At 37.6% G+C, this 22,928-nt stretch overlaps 1 protein-coding gene across 3 annotated transcripts in view; it reads left to right on the top strand.

The window, feature by feature from the left end:
- LOC150084399 (cell adhesion molecule Dscam1-like) overlaps window positions 1-22,928 on the top strand; it is a 395,640-nt gene that overhangs the window by 315,614 nt on the left and 57,098 nt on the right. For all 3 annotated transcript variants that reach the window (XM_090375205.1, XM_090375204.1, XM_090375206.1), the window contains exons 21-22: window positions 6,247-6,426; window positions 12,513-12,763. In XM_090375205.1, the coding sequence (XP_090231331.1) occupies window positions 6,247-6,426; window positions 12,513-12,763 (431 nt within the window). The remainder of the gene's footprint in view (window positions 1-6,246; window positions 6,427-12,512; window positions 12,764-22,928) is intronic.

The following is a 22,928-nucleotide window of genomic DNA, read 5'->3' as shown; positions in this document are numbered from 1 at the left end:
GATTATAATTAAACGTATTGTAATTTTTTCTTGTAATATTTTTCAAATAATTTACACCATTGTAATTTTGTACAATCCGATTTAAATTATTCGACATAAATTTCGAATTTTGCGAATATTTAATGAATTGAAAAGGTCTACAAATATATCGCATGCCTAAGTAATTTAGGCATGTATTAAATAGGTTTAGGAAGGGTGGAAGTAATTTCCAACGAAAAATATAAGCTCGCGTGAAATTTAATAAAAATATTAAAATAAATATACCACGGAAAGTTTCAGATAATTAATAAAAATTTAAATTACAGTTAAAATTTCTTGCTCTTTATGGTAAACACGTTGTTATCAGTTTACGGAGAACCTCAACGCTGGAGGTATCTGGAATCCACTCGAGTGGATTCCAGATACCTCCAGCTAATGGCACTATTTGGCAACATACGTACAAATGTCGACGTTCCTCAGAGGTCAGATTTTGATGTGCAGTTAGACGCACATTTGATATTTAGATGTCGTAATTCCAAATTAATTTGTAGATACAGTACGGCTTGTATAATGTATTTAGTAAGGATAGGTTAGATAGAAGGGGTGGTGGGGTAATGCTTCTTATCAGAAGCAGCCTGAGTGCGACGATAGCTTTCCCGGATTCAGACATTTCACATGCTAGTATAGAGTCTGTATGGTGTGAGATAGTTGGAAACAAAGGTATAATGCGAGTAGGAGTAATCTACAGACCAGGTGATTGTGAAGGTTATGATGAAAGCCTCTACATGCAAATGGAATGGACAAGTAAGCGTCAATGTCTTATTATGGGTGATTTCAATTTGCCTCTAATTGATTGGAGTAAATGGGAAGGAAACTCGACATGGGGAACAAAATTTTTAAATCAACTAGATGACTGTTATTTGTATCAACATGTCAGGGAAAGTACTAGAGAAAAGAATATCCTTGACCTCATCATCACACATGAATCAGATGACATAACAGGGCTGACAGTAGAGGAACCAGTAGCAGGAAGTGATCACGGAGTTCTACGGTGGATGATGACGAGAGAGGTAGCAGAAGTAAAAGACAAAGGAATGGGTTTTAATTTCAGAAAAGGAAATTACGATGCCTTAAGGTACTACATGGCCTCTATTAACTGGGTAGATATCGCGCAGAGAACGAATACAATTGAACAGTAATATGCTTTTAAAACATTAATCACAGATGCCTTGAATGCGTATTTACCATTAAAAAATGCTCCATGAGGAGGGTTCCAAGTTGTATGAATAGTGAAGTTGCCACATTACTTGAGCAGAAAAAAAGTGGCATGGAAAGATTACAGAGAAATAAAATGTACTGAAGCCAATAACAGCTACAAGATGATCTGTAATAGAGCCACAGAAAAGGTTCGACAGGCAAAGGCAGTTTATAAGAAATCGCTAGAAAACAGAGCAAAGAGGGGGGATAAGGAATTCTTCACATATATAAATGCCAAGAAGAGCAGGACAAATCAGATCGGACCTTTATGTAAGGGAAAGGGGATAGTATTAAATACACCAGCTGCCGTTGCAGATGAACTCAACAGTTATTTTGCATTGGTATTTACAAACGAAAAACCTTTCGTGGAAATGGGAAATTGTGGGAACGAAGTTGAAAAATATGTAATTAATGATATTGAAATTTCGCAAGATTATTTAATGAAAACACTTTCGAGCCTACAGACCAGTAAGGCTCCTGGAGTTGATGGAATATACCCTATAATCTTAAGGGAGGCGGCAAGTGAGTGCATTGAACCATTGAGGATAATTATGCGAGAATCACTAGACTCTGGGGAGATTCTGTTGGATTGGAAAAGTGCCAATGTATCTCCCATTCATAAGGGTGGCTCTAAGAGTGAAGTGGGAAATTATTGACCTGTCAATCTGACTTCAGTGGTAGGGAAAATCATGTAGGCAATGATCAAGGGTGGAATTCAGGATCATTTGGATAGAAATGAAATGCTCAAGGATACTCAGCAGTTTTGTAAAGGGAAAATCATGTTTAACAAATCTGGTTCGTTATTTTTAAAGGGTCACTCATGAGCTAGATTTAGGGAATAATTTCGACATTGTTTATTTAGATTTCAGCAAAGCTTTTTACTCAGTCCCACATGAGCGGTTGCTTTATAAGCTGGAACAGGTTGGAATCACTTTAAAAATCCTTAGATGGATATCAGAATGGCTTCTGGGCAGGAGGCACAGGGTTGTGATAAATGGCTATTCCTCAGATTGGGTTGATGTAAGAAGTGGGGTTCCCCAAGGATCAGTATTAGCACCACAGTTGTTTTTAATTTTCATAAACGACATTGATGAAGGGATAGAGGGCGTGATGTCTAAATTTGCAGATGATGTTAAAATGGTAGAGTAGTTAATGATCCCAGTCAAGCTGAGCTTCTTCAGAGAGACCTAGATAGACTTCAGGGATGGTCAGAAAAATGGCAGCTGTGCTTTAATCCAACAAAGTGTAAGGTATTACACCTGGGAAACAGTAATCCCAAAAAAACTTATTCACTTGGTGGAGTTGAACTAAACCCAGTACTGGAGGAAAGGGACTTGGGTGCTACGATACGGTCAGACATGAAAATCTCTGAGCATTGTAAACAGGTTGCAAGGAAGGCCCTTGGTGTCCTGTCGATGATCTATCGAACTTTTGCAAGTAGAGATAGGGACGTGATAATCCCATTATATAAGGCTTTTGTTAGACCACACTTGGAATACTGTGTCAAGTTTGGAGACCGCACCTAAAGAAAGACATCGAGCTTCTTGAAAGGATGCAAAGACGGGTAACTCGCCTGGTGAGATCGGCAAAAGGGCGTCCTTATGAAGAAAGACTTCGAATATGTGGGTTGCACAGTTTGGAAACTAGACACCTTAGAGGACATTTGATTGAGGTGTTTAAGGCTCTGAGAGGCATCAGTAAAATGAATGAGAACGAAAATTTCAAGATTATAAATGAATCTAGAACTAGGAGACATAAATTCAAGTTACGGGGGAAATGTTTAGATTGGACTGCAGGAAGTTTTATTTTAGTCAGCTAGTTATAAATTACTGGAATAAGTTGCCTACATGGGTGGTAGAGGCTGACAGTTTGGGGAAATTCAAAGGCCATCTGGATAGTACCTTCGGGTCAGGGAAGCGCATAGGATGAACGGTTTAATTTCCTTTTTTTTATTAATTATTATTATTTATTTATTTTTTATTTATATTTTTTTTTGTTTGTATCATTGTTTTATCATTATTAATTTTTAGTTTTTTTTTATATTTGTTTTATTCCGTTTTTATTTGGCTGGCGCAGCATAAACCATAGGCTTTCTTGCACTATGCGACCCTTACTAATACTAATAACTTGAAGACTAGACACATTCCTTAGATCCATCAACAAACAGATCAACTCTGCATGCAGGATCATAGGCTTTGCGGTCTTCTACCGAAATATTTATCTAGATGAATCCGCTATCCCTGTACGCCTAACTGGTACTCTCATTCTTGAGTTTACATCCCTTTGCATTTAAAGAACAGTAAGAGAATATTCAATTCTTCGCCTCATCAAATTCTTAAGCCACAGGGATGACGTATACCACACGGGTGATTAAGAAACACGGAATTGCTTCTTGGGCATCGACTTTTGTTCTCAACGAAGGCAGTGCCATGTTGATTACTTTTTATATAAGTGACTCCTTCTATAATAGACTGCTCAGACCTACTTGATGCTGTCAAGTTCGAGTTCTGGACTCATCAGTTTCTGTCTCACTTCATGTTTGCCCTTCCTCTTTGTAGAAAAGGTCAGTCTCGGCAGGTGAATTTCTTTCAGAAAGATGATATGTAAACTACCTGTGTAGTAATTAAAAATAGAAACATGATTATTGATTGTTAGATTGAAGTTTTTCATAATACTGCCATATTTGCATTTGATGTTGATTTTTGGGTTTACAAAATGCATGGTATTATATCGTAAACTAGCTTAACCTTAAATTTATAGTTTAAGTACAGGTATTCTACTCTACATAATGTATATTGCATAGACTATTCCGGAGATATTAGTATGTCCAAAAGAGCGCTGCAATGCGTTATAAAATATACGAGGTATGATGAAAAAGTTCTCGGATTGTATTTAAGAAATGTTATGACTTACTGGGTATTTCGTACTGGAATCCTCTAAATAATCCACCTGAAACTTGATACAGCGAGTCCAGTTCTGTGTCTGTAGAAACTATTTCCAGAGATCTCTATTTTGTGATCTCCTTCAAGAGGCTTTCCGATTTTTGGACTCGTGAAATATTTGCAGTTCGAGTTGAAAACTTTGGTTTTGTGAATAAGAAAAGGAGGTAGATCTGAAAAATTAGTCTTATTCGTGGTAAGAGTCTTATTCGTGGAGTCTTAAGAGTCTTAAGCAGTCTTATTCGTGGTAAGACATTGACTGCAGGGAGCAGTACCCAATGTCCAGCAAGCCATTTTTCAGATCTTGTCGTAGCAAATCTTTCAGTAGCCACTGTACAATTTATTTTTTTGGAAATCTTTATTGACAATTTGGCTGAGTGGAAAAATTATTGATGAATGTTCACACTGATGTCCGAAAAATAGTAAGCTTGCTCTTTGGAATTACTGCGGACCTACTCGAGCTGGTACCTTGTGTGTGCCACAAATTCTGAGGCCACATGACTGTACTGCTGCACTCTCCTCATTCTTCAGACAGCTCCCAGATTTATTGCTGTTTGTGAAATTAAAATTTTCATTGAAATGTGCGAAGTTTTAGATTTTCCAAGAAAAAAATCGTAGGATGTTGGGAAAATGGTCTTAAAAACAGAGGCTGAAGAATTACTTCCAACAGCGACAAAATAGCCAGACTCGCTGTGTACTCTCAAGGGGATGAAAGCTTGGAATTGCTTGGCAATTTACAGAATTTTAATGTAATACAATATTTATTTATCTCATTTTACATAACTAAAATGTAATACAAGGTGTGTCTGAAAAGTTTTAGGACCACAATCATAAAAAATCGAAACCGGAAGGAAAATATTTATTACCATTTAATCTTCAAAGTACAACCCTCTTAACTCGGTACACCTCTTTGTAGGTCGTACAGCTTCTGGATAGTTCTGTGGACTTGATCTTTGGATTTATGAAATGCTGTCAAAACAGCCCCTTCATCTGGAATTTCATTCTGGGGAATAGAAAATAATGAGCCTGTACCAAATCCGGCTAATACGGGAGATGGTGAAGGACTTTAACGCCATTCCACGCGAGAAACGACTTGACGATGGTCGCGTCGTGTGAAGGTGCATTGTAGTGAAGAAAGAACCACTAACATGACTCGGCCATGGCTAGCCTAACACGCCAAATTCTTTTCAACAGTCTGTCCATCACTCCTCTTTAAAATTCAGAGTTGACTATCTGAACGCACGGTATCCTAGCTGATGTGAAGTTGGTCTGGTATCATTCGGAGGGACAGGCGACGATTTTCCATTAACAGCTGCCAAACCTTTTTGGATAGTTGTGTCTGTACAAGACTGAGATGGGCGACCACTCCGCGCATCGTCCTGAACATCTTCCCGCTCTTCACTGAACTGTCCATACCAGCGAAAAATGTTGGTCGTGATAGTGCTTCACGACAACAATTTGCATTCGCCATTGCAACTGTTTCACTTGTACATTTTTCGGCTTTAAAACAAAAATTTTATCGCCATTCTTTTCTCGGTCCTTGAATCCATGGCAACATGATGTTACTGCGTCAACTTGAACACGACTTTCCAGTAGAACGCCTTTGTGAACGCTGATGAAACTTGGCACAGAGCCGGTTGAGACTTGATCGCGAATAATTTTAGAAGTGGCCAATGCATAGCGCTAGTAGTATCGTTTAAAAACATCATCCTAAAACTTTTCAGACATCTTGTACTTAAAAAAAAAACATACTCAAAGATGCCTTTATATCCGGGAAAATTTAAAATTGAGGACGTACTAACAAAGTTATACTTTATTGGGCTCCTTTTGTCAGTCTGTGTTAAGCGCTATTATTTCTAAATATGAGAATGTCTGGATTCAAACGTTTCCTTCTTTTTCCCAAGTTGCGAGAGAGATGTAAAAAGAGACAAGTAAAAAAAAAAAAAAATAAAGAAAACTCTCTTCCTTTGGGAAGGCAGAAGAAAACACTAACCGTGAGTTAATAAATTATTTGCTGTGACCATCACTCCACCAACTCTTATCTAATGCGATATTCCTTTTATGCTTTCAGGAACCGTTCCTCCCCTGACCTCTCACGTGGGCCACGATCGGCGACTGTTTAAGCATCTGAGTATTATCGTTCCGGTGGTGTGTGCGGTGGTGATCGTGATTGTCGTGACCATAGTGATCTGCGTGCTTCACACCAGGAGACACAGTCCCAATCGGATGAGGCCACCTTACGACCAAGGAGGTAATTATGGAGCATCTTTTCCTTCTCGCGCACACTCCCACCAAATGCGTTTAAGACCTCCTCACAGCGTCCTCCGAGACGGAACATTTGATTAGTGGCTCGCGCAACGGCTTCCACATCGTAAATGAAGGTGGAGGTCCGTTTTTATTTAGCAATTTCGGTAGGGCGTGCTGAGGATGTTTGCTGGTAACAGCGTGGTCATCAACAACACCGTTTTGCTTGTCGTAAAAGGGCGGGTGCATTCAGAGCTTCCTTCGTTGGTTTTGAGGTTTTCCTTTTCTTTTTCGCTTTATTTATTTATTTTTTTAATCAGCCGCTCGTCAGATGTACTGAGCAGCTTCCCTTTCTGGTCGTTGGTCAATGATTTAGTTGCTGCCTTTCCTTCGGGCTCTCTCAATGTCTTCATTTCTTCGTTTGTGCCTTCTGTTTATTTTTCTTTTCCTTTCTCTCAGAATTTTTTTTCATTTTTTTTCAGTTGATTGCTCCTACTTCGAAGATCTATGTTATCTTTAACTAAATTCTTTAATATTTTGATACCACGATTTACTACACAACTTTAAAATAGTTGTTGTCAGCTGAAAGGCCTTAAACCTGACTATTGGCGGATTTCCGTGGTATATGTATTGATCACAATATTGCTCTCTTCATTTTCAATTTCTATCTGATTCCGATCAGCATTTAACAATGAAATGTTTCATTACATTAAACAACGATCGCCTGAATCATTAAGAAGGAACATTTGACGAGCTGTTCGTGTTATGTCCCAGTTTTTTACATTTTCTTCTGAAATGTCCAAATTATTTATTACAGAATTCATGGAGAACGAGGTGTATAATGAAAACCACCAAGGTTTAAATATTATAATGTTTTAATAAATGAAATTATGGAAAAAATAATTCCAAAAAAGAAAATCGGATAGTCGAGATTTCGGATAACTGGAATTCTACTCTGCTTGATTAATTTCATATAGCTAATTCGTAGTGCTGATTAAGAAAAACGGAAAATGCATTGACCAGGAATTTTCATTATTCTGTCCCAACATCATGTAATCACAAAAAGGAAACGTGGAGATAAATCCTTCATTTATTCAATAAATACACCGAGAATTTCATGGCCAATTTATCCATCTAGAAAGCGGAACGAGAGAACTTAAAAGTTACCTATTTCACACCACTTCTATACTCTATTCCCAGTATGGAACTATCTTGTAAACGCAAGAAGACAATGGTCAATGAGGTTCAGTCCTCTTCCAAAATCATGAAGGTGCAGCTTATGGTTCTTTGATATCTTTCAGATGAAGATCACCTAAAGTTAAACTCCTTGGTAAACATCGTTAACAGCGTACATAAAACAAATAAAGGTAGTCATAAATTCTTGGACAAGGATACACGATGTAAAAGTCCATTTTATGACTCTTTTCAGTGCACATGCGTAACTCTATTATCGATATATAAGCGTACACTGTTTACAGACAAGCGATGGTATTGCTCCGTTGCATGGGCTCCGCTTCGAATTTGTTTAAGAGCACCAGGTGGACTAACAACTCCAGGACTGTCGTAACGTAGTAATCGTAAAATCGTATTATAGACGAACCCCGTGCATTCAACTCGAAATTTTTTTTAATATCTATTTCCCTGTTGCATTCAACGTATACATGTTGTAGACCGAGGGATATAAAAGCAACTCAACCAAATGAAAGGAATACTAATAGGTTTAAACGCTTGCCTTTATAGGTCTTAATATTCGCATTAAAACGCATACATGCCAGTATTATACGTAATTGCCAGAGACATTAGGAAGTATAATAGAATTCCTTCGCATTCGGTGGCTTCAACAAATTACATTTTCATTAATACATACTCTGTCTTTCCATTTAACTTCATGATGTACGAGCTATTATCCTTACTTTTAAATGGCATCCTTTATTCCACAGGTACGTATATATTTCACATTATCTCTTGAGATATTCCAACGCCGTTTACATTTTGGTTTCATTTAAAATAATTATTATATTTATTCACCAACATCAAGATTCTAACGCACTCTGATTAAATTTGCATGTTTTATGTGGAATAAAACTCATAGAGGTATTAAAACAAAAAGTAAGAATCACAAAACCGATTGATTCAACTTAATGGGATATAATATTATATTCTTCTTCTTCTGGAGTTATAACCCAGGATGGGTCTCAGCCTTCTCGACGATGTGCCACCAATAATCCTTCCCAGAAGTCAAACTTGTCCAATTTCTTATTCTCATGGTCTTCAACTCCTTTCTGAGTCATCCATAAAGGTAGAGATACCATCGGTGGGGATTTTATATTATAAAGAGATAATCCTGCGCTGTTGTTCTTCGGTGGCTGGAATTATTGTGGCTTGTCACTCCAGTTTACTTCGATAGAGCGGCAGAACAAACTGTTTGGAGTCCCACGCGCTGATTGGGTTATTTAGAATGATCAAATAATTGGTTAGCCCATATGAAATATACGATAAATTGAGTTTAGTCAACAAATCGGTTTAAAAAGTGGATTCTTTAACAATATTTGGTATTAGAATGGCTGAATGGTTCATGGAAGCGACTTTTTGTGCAACCTAAGTGTAGAATTACCGATGCCCTTGATGACGCAGGCCTTGAAAAACGTCAACGTTCAGATAATTACATTGGTAATGACCAGCGACAATTGCCACAAGTCTTGAAGGGTCCATACCAACGTTTTTTTCTGCAATAACTTGAGAATTTGTGTTTTAGATGTAGTGTAATAATATATTTTTAACAAAAAAATGCCTTCTAAAACTTTATTGCCTCGTATGGTTGAAAAAATAGTGTACTGCTCCTTGTAATCCCATGTTTCTGGAATATGTGGACTTACAAAATGTGAAGCCTCTTTTTTGCAAAATCAGATCTTCAAATTTTAATATAATTTCGGATATTCTGAGCTACAAATCTCCCATCTGTTCTGCGTTCTTAGGCAACTGAAGCTTCCTTTACTGATTTATAAACAGCTACTCTAATATCATGGTAGGAGACCTTAATTGTGTGCAAGTTAATCCACGATTTAGAGGAGTGCTTTGTTGTGTGCCGTCCGTAGCGAGATGATTATTTAATGCCTAGCCTTAACACCATCATACCGGTATGGTCGAGTTGCTCCATTTACAAGAACCAGATTCGCCAGACATCCCCCCCCCGCCTTCCGTTTCCTGCTCATCACCCCTGAACTACTAGACGCCAACAAAACACCGTGTAGTAGAAGTGCCGTGACCTTTCATCGTAGTAGCCGGCTTGCGGTACTCTGCAGCATTTTACAACCCATGCCGAAGAAGATTAGAGGCGTTTTTCTTTAGGAAACTGTTCTTACACTTGAGACTGGGATGGTTATAAAAACCTGGAAGCGTCGACCCGGTAGCATATTAGCTTTCTGCAAAGACTTTGGCTGCTCGTAATTTCGTTCCCATGATCGCATTCTTTCCCCCCATCCCTCCTCCACTTCCCCTTCTCTGGTCTTTCTCTTGTAACGACTTGCTACGGGGTTTATTGCAGGTGCCATAGATAACCACCCACCCTTTTTTAGTGCCACGAAACTGAAATTCACTGTCAGTAATTTTTTTTTGCCCTCATTTCTTCTCCTACATGGGTTTTTAGGGTAATTAAAATTTTAAATAACAAAATAACCCCTTCGGAAATATTTTTTTCCCTTAGTATCCTAAGCTAAAGCGTTTACGATACTAAGAGATAAATAATTAGCTTCAAATTGGAATTCTTCACAACTCCCGGATGTAAAACGTTCAAACTTCCCTTTTACCACCAGACTTTTGAAGAGTCCCAGGCATTTATTGAAGCCTTGGAGACAAAAAAACTCTGTCAGCAGTTTTAAAGGGCAGATAAGAATTTATAACTTCGAATATTTTTTATCGCAATGGTTTATTTTTCTGATTGCAGTTGCTGTCCGAGTTTGTCTTTTTTTATTACTTCAGAATTCTTTACGACACGTTACGATCCCTTATTTTTAACCTTCCTTTGTGTCAAATGGAACGTGCAAGTGCACCCGTGCAATTTAATATGTATCATTATGTATCTAATTATGAGAGAGGACAGCATCCTACCCAACATTGTCTATTGGAATTCGCCCAGAAATGAAACTATTTATTTGGGATCTTTAATTTTTACCCTTTTTCTGAGACATCTGGCAGAAATGCCACGATATCTGTAATTACCGCATTCAGATGTATCAGGGCTAGTTGGAGGCTTTGACGTATAAGAATCGCATATCACTTGAACGTTGGCTTCGTGACATCCGTAGAGATCAATGACATAAGTAGTTTCCCGATCCATCATCACTTAATCTATCTGGTTGCCAGAATAGGCGGCGAATACGTGTCCTTTGCCTTCTGATAGATTGATTACTTAGATACATCTTATTCAGTTGGACAAGGAGTGGTAAGCACGCAAAAAAAGGCAAATATAATACCTTTTGGATGCTTTAAAGAAGGAGTAGTTTATCTAAGTTGTTTTGGATAAAGGCTCAGGCACATGAGACCAGGAAATGTAAATAATATCGTAGAGACGAAGAAATCTCCACTATCCTCAACTATAGTCCTCCGAGTTCGTGATTGAATCTGATACTGATATTATTTACAACTTTACAAGAGGTAAAATAGGTTGAAGTAAACTGTATATAGATGCCTGATTTAATTATTCCTTTTCGGTCATATTGGGGTATCTGAACGAAAGGCGTATTTTCGAAGAGACCCCTTTCGTTTCTTTGATGATGGTTGTTATACAGTAAATGAAAGAGTTTGGCTTTGACTAAAGTAGAATTCCGAAATAAGTTTTTCCAATATGGCACAGAGAAAATGGTGTCTTGATATTTTAAATTTCTTAAAAAAATTGTTTTCTATTACTTTTGGGTCTTAAATTTTGTTTCAGATTTACAGGTTCAAGAGTAATTTCTGTGAGCTTTGCTGCATTAGCAAAAAAAGCCCACCCTTGTGTAGGAATTGAGTGACCTGCGAAATTGGCGAAGGCTCAAAGTCGGAACGGCTGATATAAGATTGTAGTCGCCCACGTGGCAATCAGTCTTTGAGTATCTGTGAGGCAGAATGGGTCGACGTCGAAATCTTCCGATTACGAAATTGGAATAATTGTGGGGGCAAGACGTGCACGTGCCAGTCTCGACAACAACCAACATAGTTAAGTGCTCATGTTCTGTGATGTTGTGAGTCTACGGTGACTTGGCTCAAATGCAGTCGAACAACCATCCAAAGGGGAGCCACCCCATAAGTTCAAATCAGAACTTTGTGACAGCCATTCCAACTTTTGTACATTCATTCCCATGTCTCGAACTATATCTGCATTAAGGCATTTCCTATTGAAACATGGATGAGTCAGATTATAAGGGCATGGAAGTATCCAAAATGTTAATGTAAGCGTCTGCTTTCATTATTCTCCTCCCGATCACCAAAGTCACACACCATACAACGAGAAACACCCTACGTCATAACTCTACCTGCTCTGAACTTCGTTGTAGGTGCAGTGCACTACAGCAGCAGACGTTCCTCAGGAGTCCTATACACTCGCCCACATGAAATATGGGGTATCGAGATTCGTGCTAATGATGAAATCATTAGCACGAATCAACAACCAGCAGCGTGACATCCAACAGTAACACGCCACTCGAAATCAGTAAGCCTAGTCAAACGAGAACAGTTAATTTGTGTGGCTCATACGCTTTCCTTATATACCAGTCACGGTCACTTATTCGTCCCTGAACGTTAGCTAATTTGCTATATATATATATATATAACTTATAACAATTTTATGCGATTGGTGACTATTATCTACAGCAGTTAAAGGTGGTTTCTGGCCATTAATGGGCTATAGTCCATATGATTTTCCGTAATTTGTGATTCCCTGGTGAGTACCCGCCCTGATTTGAATACCGTAATTCATGGTTTGTTGGATTATCATATACGTATCATCGTTGACATAAGATAGTACCGATATTGCATGCAAATTGACCCTGTTAGAATCATTGCCAATTATTCTTCATTTCGATTGAACTGAATATTTTCGCTCATCTATTTTTCCAGACAGCCATTCCCGCCAAACCCAGAAAGGCGACACTTTAACTATGAGTATTCTGGGCAAAAAGGCACGAGGAGAAACAGCTTACGAAGTTCCCAAAGAGTCTCTTTATTTTCCTTCGCCTTATGCCACTACACGCGTCCCCGGCTATGTCATCGAAGAGGGAAGTGAATGTGATAGCCTCCGATCGAGTACCAGAACTCCAACGGACCCTCCAGGAAGTCATACGTACGACGTTCCTTTTCCTGTGCGAAGGGTAAGTTCCACCGTTTATTACCTTCTCTTTTTTTTCCTCTCCCCTGTTCATTTATTAGAGGCTGAGGAATGATTAGTTCTGCTTGTCTGTCAGTCGCTCCGAAGGAATCCGCCTTAATGTTTCTTTACATGGTTTCAGCTCCTTGGAACTTGTCATCTGGGCTATTTCGGCTATCTGTTTTTCTACTTATCGTATATATATAAAGAACTACTCTCCTTCTCGTGAAACCTCTCCATGTCGGGGTTACCGAGATCGCAATGCGAAGGTAAGTTACGGTGAATGTTATGACTCAGATCTCCCTCAGCCGAATATTGCCTCGTGGAGAATGATGATCTTGTTCCCAATACATTAAGTAATGTAGCAGTACTCACCACATTAGTCGGTACGGTTTTGATTTTCCTATTCCATCAACCTGAAACTTGGCGTGTATCTATCTCGTTGTCGGTTGCCTTGGTTACGTGCTCGTGGCCCGGTTTCGAATGGGAAAAAAAATTTTTGCGTAAGCGGAGACTCGTGTGCCTATCGTACACACATGGTTGGATGCGACCTTTCTTCTGAGTAGATGGAAGAGGCGCATTTATTTCTTTCCACTCACGCGCTAAGTTTCTAAGCGACGTCCCCTATATTTTATCCCTAAATGGATGGAAATAAAATGCAAATAACGATGAATTTATTATGCTACGTTTCGAAGCACTTAATATGTATTTCTGTTTTTTGTCTGACGGGGTAAAATGACACGGTTATTTAAAGTGAACCGAAAATGACAAGCCAATCTTTAGAATACACACAATTTAGAGAACCTAGCGTTCACCTGTCGTCTTAAGAAGAGAAATTTTTTATGGCTTTCAAACGCGGTACTGAAATTGCTTATAGTCTAGTGAGGATTGTAGACTTTTATCACGGCCACTCTGGATTTTCATCCCGAATAGGCCAGCCATCCAATTTACTCACGCCCTTGACGTTTATTCTGTACACCCCCATTGCTATTTCCTTCCAATAAAACTACGAAAAGCTCTTTCAGGTTACTTGTTATAGGCCCCTGCATCTTACTGATATCTTTACTTTTCTTACCATTCCATTACTGGTAACTACGTTAATTCTCTGTTTTCTCAGACGACCTCTAGTTATTCTGAAGACAACCTCCTAGTAAAATCTCCTAATACGTGCATGTCTCCTCCAATACGTACGGTTTCCAGAAATTCCCATCAGTTTGGTGTTCTCTGTGGGTTAACTTTATTGACATAGTGGTCGATAGACAATTGCCTAAAATGAGGTCTGTGGTACGGTCCATGGAATCCGTTATCCAATTAATGGTTTGTGTCCGTAACAAATTTTCATGATACAGTTTGTTTTTCTCTTCAAATTCATCTATTTTATCACGTTAATATGAATTGTTTGATATAAATACTAAAATACGGTCACTTTCTGTTATTTTTATTTAAATATCCAGAGAGATTGTTCTTAGAAAGCAGAGATATTAGTTCTATGTATCGTTACTAAGAATAGTCTTTTTTTATTAGTATAGTGGGCCATACTCAAACGCTAAGATATCATTCCCAATTGGATTACAGTCCCCCAACCTTATTTTGACTACGAACATCCTTTCTTAAGATCTAAGAATAAAAAGAAAAGTAGACGAAAGGCCTCGGAAGAAAACAAATAGTTAAATAAACAAACAGAACTTCCTGTGAGTTGAGACGTAGAAATGGAATAGAAGCCGACAGAGTACCAAGGGCTTTTTATATCCTCCCCTTTATATCGGCGAGACATGAAGAGAAAAGATAAAACTATAAGCAAAGGAGGAAAATCTAGTCGTTGGTTGAAGAAAGGAAAGTTGGCTTTAGTGGGTTAAAACCGAGATTTAACCTAATCTCATGGCTAGGCTTTAAAAAAAAAGAAAGAAATAAGATTTTCTACATAACATGAAAACTTCACTTGAATCCTAAACTTTTAGGGATGAATTCAGAAAGTCTTTCCGTCCATCATGTTTTTTGTGTGTTTTGCTGTTCATAGAAGAAACAGAACTTTTCAATAAAATTCGTTTCTCCAAAAAAAATTCACTTTTGATGTACCATAAGTTCCTGGCATGATTTGGAAGGTATTCTTTATTCCAGAATATGCCTGATATTTGTTTAATCCGAAATATGACGTCAATTGACATTTGAGAAACTTCTATTTGGTTGTTAAATTACAAAAAAGTAGTCATTTAATGAAATCTAATGTCAATAGAAAGATATCCCAATGGAGAATATATTTCAGCAAAGAAAAGCAAGACATTGTAGTGACAGTGTTCTTTAAAAAAAAAACCCTGTAATGTAGTAGGAACCATACAAAACAAAATAAATTCCTTTCTATAGAGAGCTACACATAACATAGATGGATCAATCTCATGTTTGTTTACTAAAAACCAAGGAAGGAATGGACACATTAAACATAGACTTTAATGCGATTCTTTAGCAAAACTAATACAGATTTTTGGTTGATGTTTTTAGAAGGGATATGTAGGGTATTACTAACCAGGAAAAGAGAGTCAGCTATGTACTAATGTATAGTTTAAAACCACCAAATTATTGATTTTATATTAATTAATTTGGAGAACAAGGGAAATTAATATTTGATGTCATGTATGTGGTTAAACGAAATCCTAATTTTCAGTTGCCCATCTGGGCATTTCAGTCAAATTACTTTACCCGAAAAGTGATGACTGAATCAGCTTAAGATGTGAGTTAGCAGAGATGAACCATACATCCGAGACATAAGATTTGATGAGAATAACAAGGCCACAGTATATATTTTTATAATGAGAGATGTGGGTTAAGATCTGTTTAATAAACTACATTTACCTTATCTGCAATAAGGCCTCTGAGGTTGGGATTATTCATACTACCAATTTTAGACACACACACCAACCGTTTATGACTGGTTGAATAATGAAATAAAATAAAATAAAATGATAGAAAAGACTGTAAAATAATATTTACAAAAAACTTTTAATCATTTACAAAAAACTAAACTATAACAAAAGTAAAATAAGTAAATAAGTTAAAATGCATTAAAATATAAATATAAAAGCGATAAAAAGACGATAAAAAACACTAGAGCTTTCGGAGGTGTCTTCCTCCTTCCTCAGTAATAGTGAGACTTAAATGACACATCCTTAAATACCAGGTTCACGGCACACGTGGATGACCAGGCGCATACTCAGCATTCCTTTCACTTGTGCCGGAACCGGAAGTGGGCTGGACACGTGGAAAATTAAAACGTTTGTCTCTTGTCAAAAACACCGCCTCAAAAAGGGGGTGAAGCCTAACTCCCCTGTCTCTGTTCATACTATTGTTACCAGAGGATCCAATCCACAGACTTTCCAGCCACTTGCGGTCCCAGAATCTGTGCGCCCGGTCAAGGATGACAGCGTTGTCGGGGGAGATCTGGTGTTGTTTTTCCCAATAGTGCTCGGCACTATTGGGAAAAACACTTTCCCAATAGTGTTACGTGGGGGAGACAGGACGGCGTCTCAAGGACCGTCTGGGAGAACATTCACGAGCGATACGGACCGCAGAGCTCAATAAATCCGCCATTGCCGAACACTATTGGGAAAAACAACACCAGATCTCCCCCGACAACGCTGTCATCCTTGACCGGGCGCACAGATTCTGGGACCGCAAGTGGCTGGAAAGTCTGTGGATTGGATCCTCTGGTAACAATAGTATAAACAGAGACAGGGGAGTTAGGCTTCACCCCCTTTTTGAGGCGGTGTTTTTGACAAGAGACAAACGTTTTAATTTTCCACGTGTCCAGCCCACTTCCGGTTCCGGCACAAGTGAAAGGAATGCTGAGTATGCGCCTGGTCATCCACGTGTGCCGTGAACCTGGTATTCAAGGATGTGTCATTTAAGTCTCACTATTACTGAGGAAGGAGGAAGACACCTCCGAAAGCTCTAGTGTTTTTTATCGTCTTTTTATCGCTTTTATATTTATATTTTAATGCATTTTAACTTATTTACTTATTTTACTTTTGTTATAGTTTAGTTTTTTGTAAATGATTAAAAGTTTTTTGTAAATATTATTTTACAGTCTTTTCTATCATTTTATTTTATTTTATTTCATTATTCAACCAGTCGTAAACGGTTGGTGTGTGTGTCTAAAATTGGTAGTACATTTACCTTTTTGAGGAAGTTCTAAACATTTAAACAGAAATTTAAGATGAATCAGTAAGCCAAGATCTTTTTAAACGGACAAGGACAGATGGGATGGCCATGAACCAAAGAGAGAGCAGTGAAGGCATTTGAGCAGATTTATCAATGAGCCCAAACTTAGAGAAATTATCTTTAACATTCTAAAGAAAAAGATTGATTTTGATATTGTTGAGTGTGGCTTAATCACTATTCCGAGAATTGTACCACATTTTTAAATCACCAACACGATAAATCAGAGGGAGATCGATCGAGTGCTAGCAGAGTGATACTACTCTGAAGAATCCCAGTTCTAGGTTGAATCTGATTACCACAAGAGAGAACCAGTGTGCGATTCAAAAGAGAAGAATGAATAAAATTAAAATACCTCGTTTAATTTCAAAGAAAGAGTCCAATAAAGAGAAAAGCATGTAATGGTCTGCAGAGTCAAAAGCAGATACAAGGTCAAGAAAAACCAAATCGAACTGCCCATTTATAGTGAAGCATTAGAAGCAAACAAAGAAGTTTCAAGCTTCTATTGGCTACTGCGAAGAACCTTTCTTGCCACATGAGAGAAATTTTGAGGAAGAATTGCTTAATTAGCAGAGGAAAGGTGCTTTTTGAAGTAAATTGAGTATGGAAGAGGGATGCGATTGGTCAAAAGTCTATAATTACTCACGTTCATGGACCGAATTTAAACTCGGGTCTTAAATTCTTCGGATTACTAACTTGGGGACCATCTCCTTCCGGTTGAGATGGGCTAGGAATTACTTCGATTGAAGAAGACTTCAGAAATTGTTCCAGTCATCGACGGAGAATGGATCCAGTCTTCTCAAAACGAGTGACAGACGACGATATACTGTGCCGACTAAGCTACCATGTAGGACCTAACCGATTTTGGTTCCTCAGCCGTTCCATTTTTTGTGGTTCTCATTTAAAAATAATATATTTTCAGGCTACCACGCCACTTATGATAAAATACCGAACATTTCTAGAACTTTTAAACATTCAAGGCCCACTTTTAACAATATACACATCAATAAATTTGTTGAAAGAAACAATTGCATTTTCCTTCAGTTTTTTACTGCATTATTATATTAGCCGTTTCCTTTCCCTCCTTCGCTTTTGTCAGGAGAGGATTCGGTAGCGTTTTATCATGTTCTTAGCAATTTTTCTCCTACTGCTTCCAAACTTCTAAAGTTTTAATAATTCTTTCATTTTCTTTTCAAAACAATATTAATTACCTTGTGTGGATTTCGATAATATCTTCAACTTTCTTTTATCTCGGAGGATTTTTTTACCTTCTCATTCACATTCCAAAATGGTAAGTTTTGTTTAAACTACTTAAAGCCAAAAAAAAAACAACTTCGGTCACTTCATAATAGCCCCGTGCTCACGCGAGATATATAGACGGAACATCCGATAAAAAAGAGCCTCTTTGTTAAGCTTGCAAAGAAAATCTAATCCTAGAGGTCGTTCTGTTTGAAGACAACGCCAAAGAAACGGTACTACGGACGCTTTCCCTTGTCTAGAAAAGCCTTATCTATGAGCAGGACCTTCAGGTCTATCGGATGAAGCATTAAAATAGCTGAACGCAATGCCTGCCCACCCTCAAAATGCCACCCGCCGAGTTGCAGCAAGAGCTCCACGCGCGATGCCAATGTATTCTTTTTTTTTTATTATTAGGGATTTACAATGCCGTATGTTCGCTTCTCTGACACAATAGAATTCAAAGCGATTGAACAATATGGGCACAGCCTCCCCCCACCCCCCACAAGTTCTTAAGTCGCCTGGAATATTTCTTTGCATTATTTTGTACGCCTGAGTTGTCTACAGGGATATTTTCTCCCTTTTCTTTTCCTCTTTCATTAAAATTTAACCGAAGTTAGTAACGTCATATTCCAAATAAGCGCAGTTTATAAGGATTTTTTTTGTTTAGGATCTTATCTTGAAATATGAAAATGCACGTGCGTTTTCGGAGACTTTGATTCACGTACGTCTTTGGAGATAGCTCTTACAGGAATAAAAGTCGCGTCTCTGAATTAGAAATTCTCTTGCATAACAACAAAAAGCACTTTGGATTATTATTCTTAAAGCTATGCGCATGTTTTTTTTTTACTGCAATTCCTTAAAAGGGGTGTGCTATCTAAGAGGATGAAGGCGTATATTGGATGTACAATGTATATGCAAGTACCGTGTCTGTCGATGAGAGAAAATGTAATATTCATTTACGTGAACCCTCCCCCCCCTCTTTGTATTGAATACTGTCGTGGGTATTCTACTTTTTCCTGGACTTGCATCTGGTTGATATCGCTAGACATAAAGTTATTTAAGTAATCTTTGAAAGGAATGTAAAGAGATTTAAGTAAAATAAAGCACCAAATCCCTCTAACAATAAACGGATTACAGATGTTGTCGCTGTACCTTTCCAAGAGTGACGTAATAGTATTTCATTGAACCACTCGTACCTCCTTACACTCCAGATTTTTAAAACATAAAAATAGCTTAGAACTTGCAATAAATGATAATATAATAAGAAGGAATCAACGGATATGGCTGTCAATTTCGAACAAACAGGTTATTTTCCAAATTTTATAAACATATACACTAGCCTACCATTAATATCCGGATGGATATTAATAGTAGGGACCGTGGACCTTTCTCGATGTGCTGCCACAACGTAGGTAACGCATTATTGCCCAGAATGTCTAAGTGGACTTCAGCATTTATGGTTTTGTCCAAAACAACCAATGGTCCCAAGTGGAACCATGAAAAAGAGTTCCAGACCATCACACTGCCCCTGCTCGTCACTCCAAAGCACAGTTTCTTTCTATTGGTCAACGGTCCAAAAACGGCAGGGTTTACAACAAGCTATACGGTATCTGATATTAGTCGAGATGATTAGTGTCTTTGCGGATGGCTGTACGACTGTGGTAATCCACATCATTCTGCGTACTGTACTGGTGCTGGAATATGTCCAAATCATCTCGCTTAGGGCATCTGTGTGCTGCGACAAATTCGACTTGTTTTTAGGGGACGAATCTTTGCAGAACTCTCCTGTCACGGTCCATCAGCTTCAGAGGATTCCGAGATGGTTTTAGCCGGTCCTTTTCCATTTCGAGATCACATCAACAATCGTTTACATAGGGATCTTCAGTGCCGTTGAAATGTCATGTACATACCGATTGGTTATGTGGCACCCTATTATCAATCCGTTCTGATAGCCTTTTAACTTCATCGATCGAAGCAACTTGCATTTACAACATAGTTCTGTTTCCTCGAAAAGTCTACCAGCATATATATAATTGCGGCTCATAAGTAGTGATTGGATACAACGCGCCCAACTCTCAACGGATATTAATGGTAGAGCAGTGTAAGCAATACAAACAGAACTTGAGCATTGGAAACCAGTGCAATTTTGGCTTTAATTTCAAGTAATCTGCTTTCTACTACTAGATTTAAACAATAATACTTGGTAATTTCCAGCTGCTCTTATAAATACACGAAGCTTAAGTTGCAGTTGAGTAATATATTGACGTGTACACAACAACATATATTGCAAAAGCGTAACTGACGACATCTTCCCTAATTCAGGACACATTTTGACAATCGGATTATCTGCTTGTTCTCTTATTACATAAATAATCCTGGGTATCGAATGTTGTGATGGAATCCAGAATCAACACAAATTTCCCAGTGGAAATTATGAATAGAGTAGTTTAGATTCCTAGACGTAATAAGACACCCTAATACGCCTAGAACGTCTAGGCACATATTTCCTGAGTAGAGTTATACGGAAATTGGTACTGCGTCTTGCATTTGCCTTCAGATAACATATTCAAGAATACTGCCCATCAGCTACAAGCGAAATCTCATTAGAGATTCGAATTTTACTCTTTAGAACTACTCCGAATACACATTTTATCCCGGCAGTAACGATATAGAGAATGACTATTTTCAAAGTACGAAAAACAAGAATCCCCTGTCTTAAATTTCAAGTTTTCTTAACAGATTGGAAGGCATTCATCCACTGAAAATTATATGGAAAAATATAAGAAATCTAACTTAGCTAGCATATTTTATGATCAGCTTATCAGTGACTGATAATAGAGAATTGATGACAATAGTCGTTTCTAGGAAACTGATTTTTTTTGTAACCCTCATCTTCGCATATCTGCCGAAGATCAATAAATGTTCATTCCGTCATATCTGAATGTGTTAACTGAGAACGTGTTACCCAAACAACTCAGCTGATCAAGGGAGGGATGAATCCGCGTTCGCCTGCAATTACTCATAAAGCAGCAAGACTAACAGTCTTGTAACTTGAGTTCATAGATGTCCGGAGCATCAGGTTTTCCAGTTATAAGTTTAGTGAGGGTGATGATATATCGGGTGTCAATTACAAGCATCCATGAAGTTGTTACCAAGAGTGAGAGTAAAACCCCTTGGAGATGAGGAGATTTCCAACTATACGCTTCCGATGCCCAAATCCCTGGGACATAAAGAGCAATGGGGGTGATGGAACTGACATGTTATGACTAGTTTTATATTACGAAATCCAGCCTGTTCTTGTCGAGCAATCCAAAGAACAGCATTGATATATATATATATATATATATATATTTTTTTTTTTTTTTTTTTTTTTTCTAAAATGATGTTGGAAGGAGAGGTTTCTGCCCCTTACCAGTGATCTGTAGAACACACTCAACTTACAGCCACGACATACCTCTTGTCTTGAATCGCTTTGTTACTAGGCCAAGCCCATTCTTAAATAGGATATTTGAAAAAAATTGCTATTCTCATTGAGTCATTTTCTAAAATTTTCAGTAAATTTTTAAAATATGAAGATGAATCTTAAATGACACGATAGTTTTGTGTTTCTTTTAATTGAGAATATGAGGATTTAAATTAACGGTTGTCATTGTATTCTAATTGTTCTTCATGAATGTTAAATATCAATTAACAGAACCTCTTATCTTTTAATAAACCACTGAATGGGACATAATACATATCACTTTTGACGGGTTTATGAGTTAAATGAAAGAACACACATTCTATCTGTTAAAAGAAAGCCTTCATTAGTGCCTTTTAATCCCTTCTAAAAGATACCCAAGATAATTCTATAGCGTGTTTTGATATTCTTCACGAACGTTGACATTCATTAACTACTATCAGTATTACTCACTGTTGGATAAGGATTATTAAACAAATGAACGTATCTCTATCTTTCTTCCTACTCGTTACTAGAACGTCCCTGCCTTATAATAAAATGTCCAACGTCTTTCATATGCCCGAATACTGTACCTATGTTTATTTTGTCACTACAAAATGAACTTGCAGATAAATATGCGCAGCTAAAATTTAAGAATTTAATGTTCCCAACGGTTTATTTTAATATTTCATTTCCTTCTTTCTCCAATTCTAAACACGAAAAATTCTAATTAAAGCTACGTTGCATTTTCTACGCTAGCTATTACACTGCAGGCACGATCATTAACGTTGATTACACTATGCTTTATATAATAGATAAAACGAATTTTGTTCGCTAATTAAATTACGGATATCACACTAAATATGAATTTTTAACAGTTTTATACTTTTCTTTAGGAGACTTCATGTGTCATAAGTCCGCGTAAATATTACTTCTTTCTCTTCAATTATGTTCTTCAGAGCCATTTATTCTCAAGATCTCGTTATAGGTGCTCCATCTGGTCACTAAAATAGCAAATAAATTACTTAGTTTTTTTTATATTTATAAAAGCGCCTCCAATGTATTAATATTTGAACAGAAAATAAATGTTCTTTCTTTTCTTTTTCGTATTAAATTATTGTCCATTTTCTTTCAGCCAAAATGCGTCCTCGTGCATGCTTCTCTCGCGATTCATTTATTATTTCGAAATTGTTCACTTTCAGCTTTGGCAAAAGCATGACGCGAGAGTGCGCGCTCGCGCTTGCTTGCAGCCGAGTTTATTTATTTTGGCATAAATTGAACA

This window comes from Mastigoproctus giganteus, chromosome 6 (genome assembly GCF_048544385.1).
Source record: "Mastigoproctus giganteus isolate SK-2022 chromosome 6, ASM4854438v1, whole genome shotgun sequence".
Taxonomy (NCBI): Eukaryota; Metazoa; Arthropoda; class Arachnida; order Uropygi; family Thelyphonidae; genus Mastigoproctus; species Mastigoproctus giganteus.
This window is presented reverse-complemented; position numbering and strand designations above follow the sequence as displayed.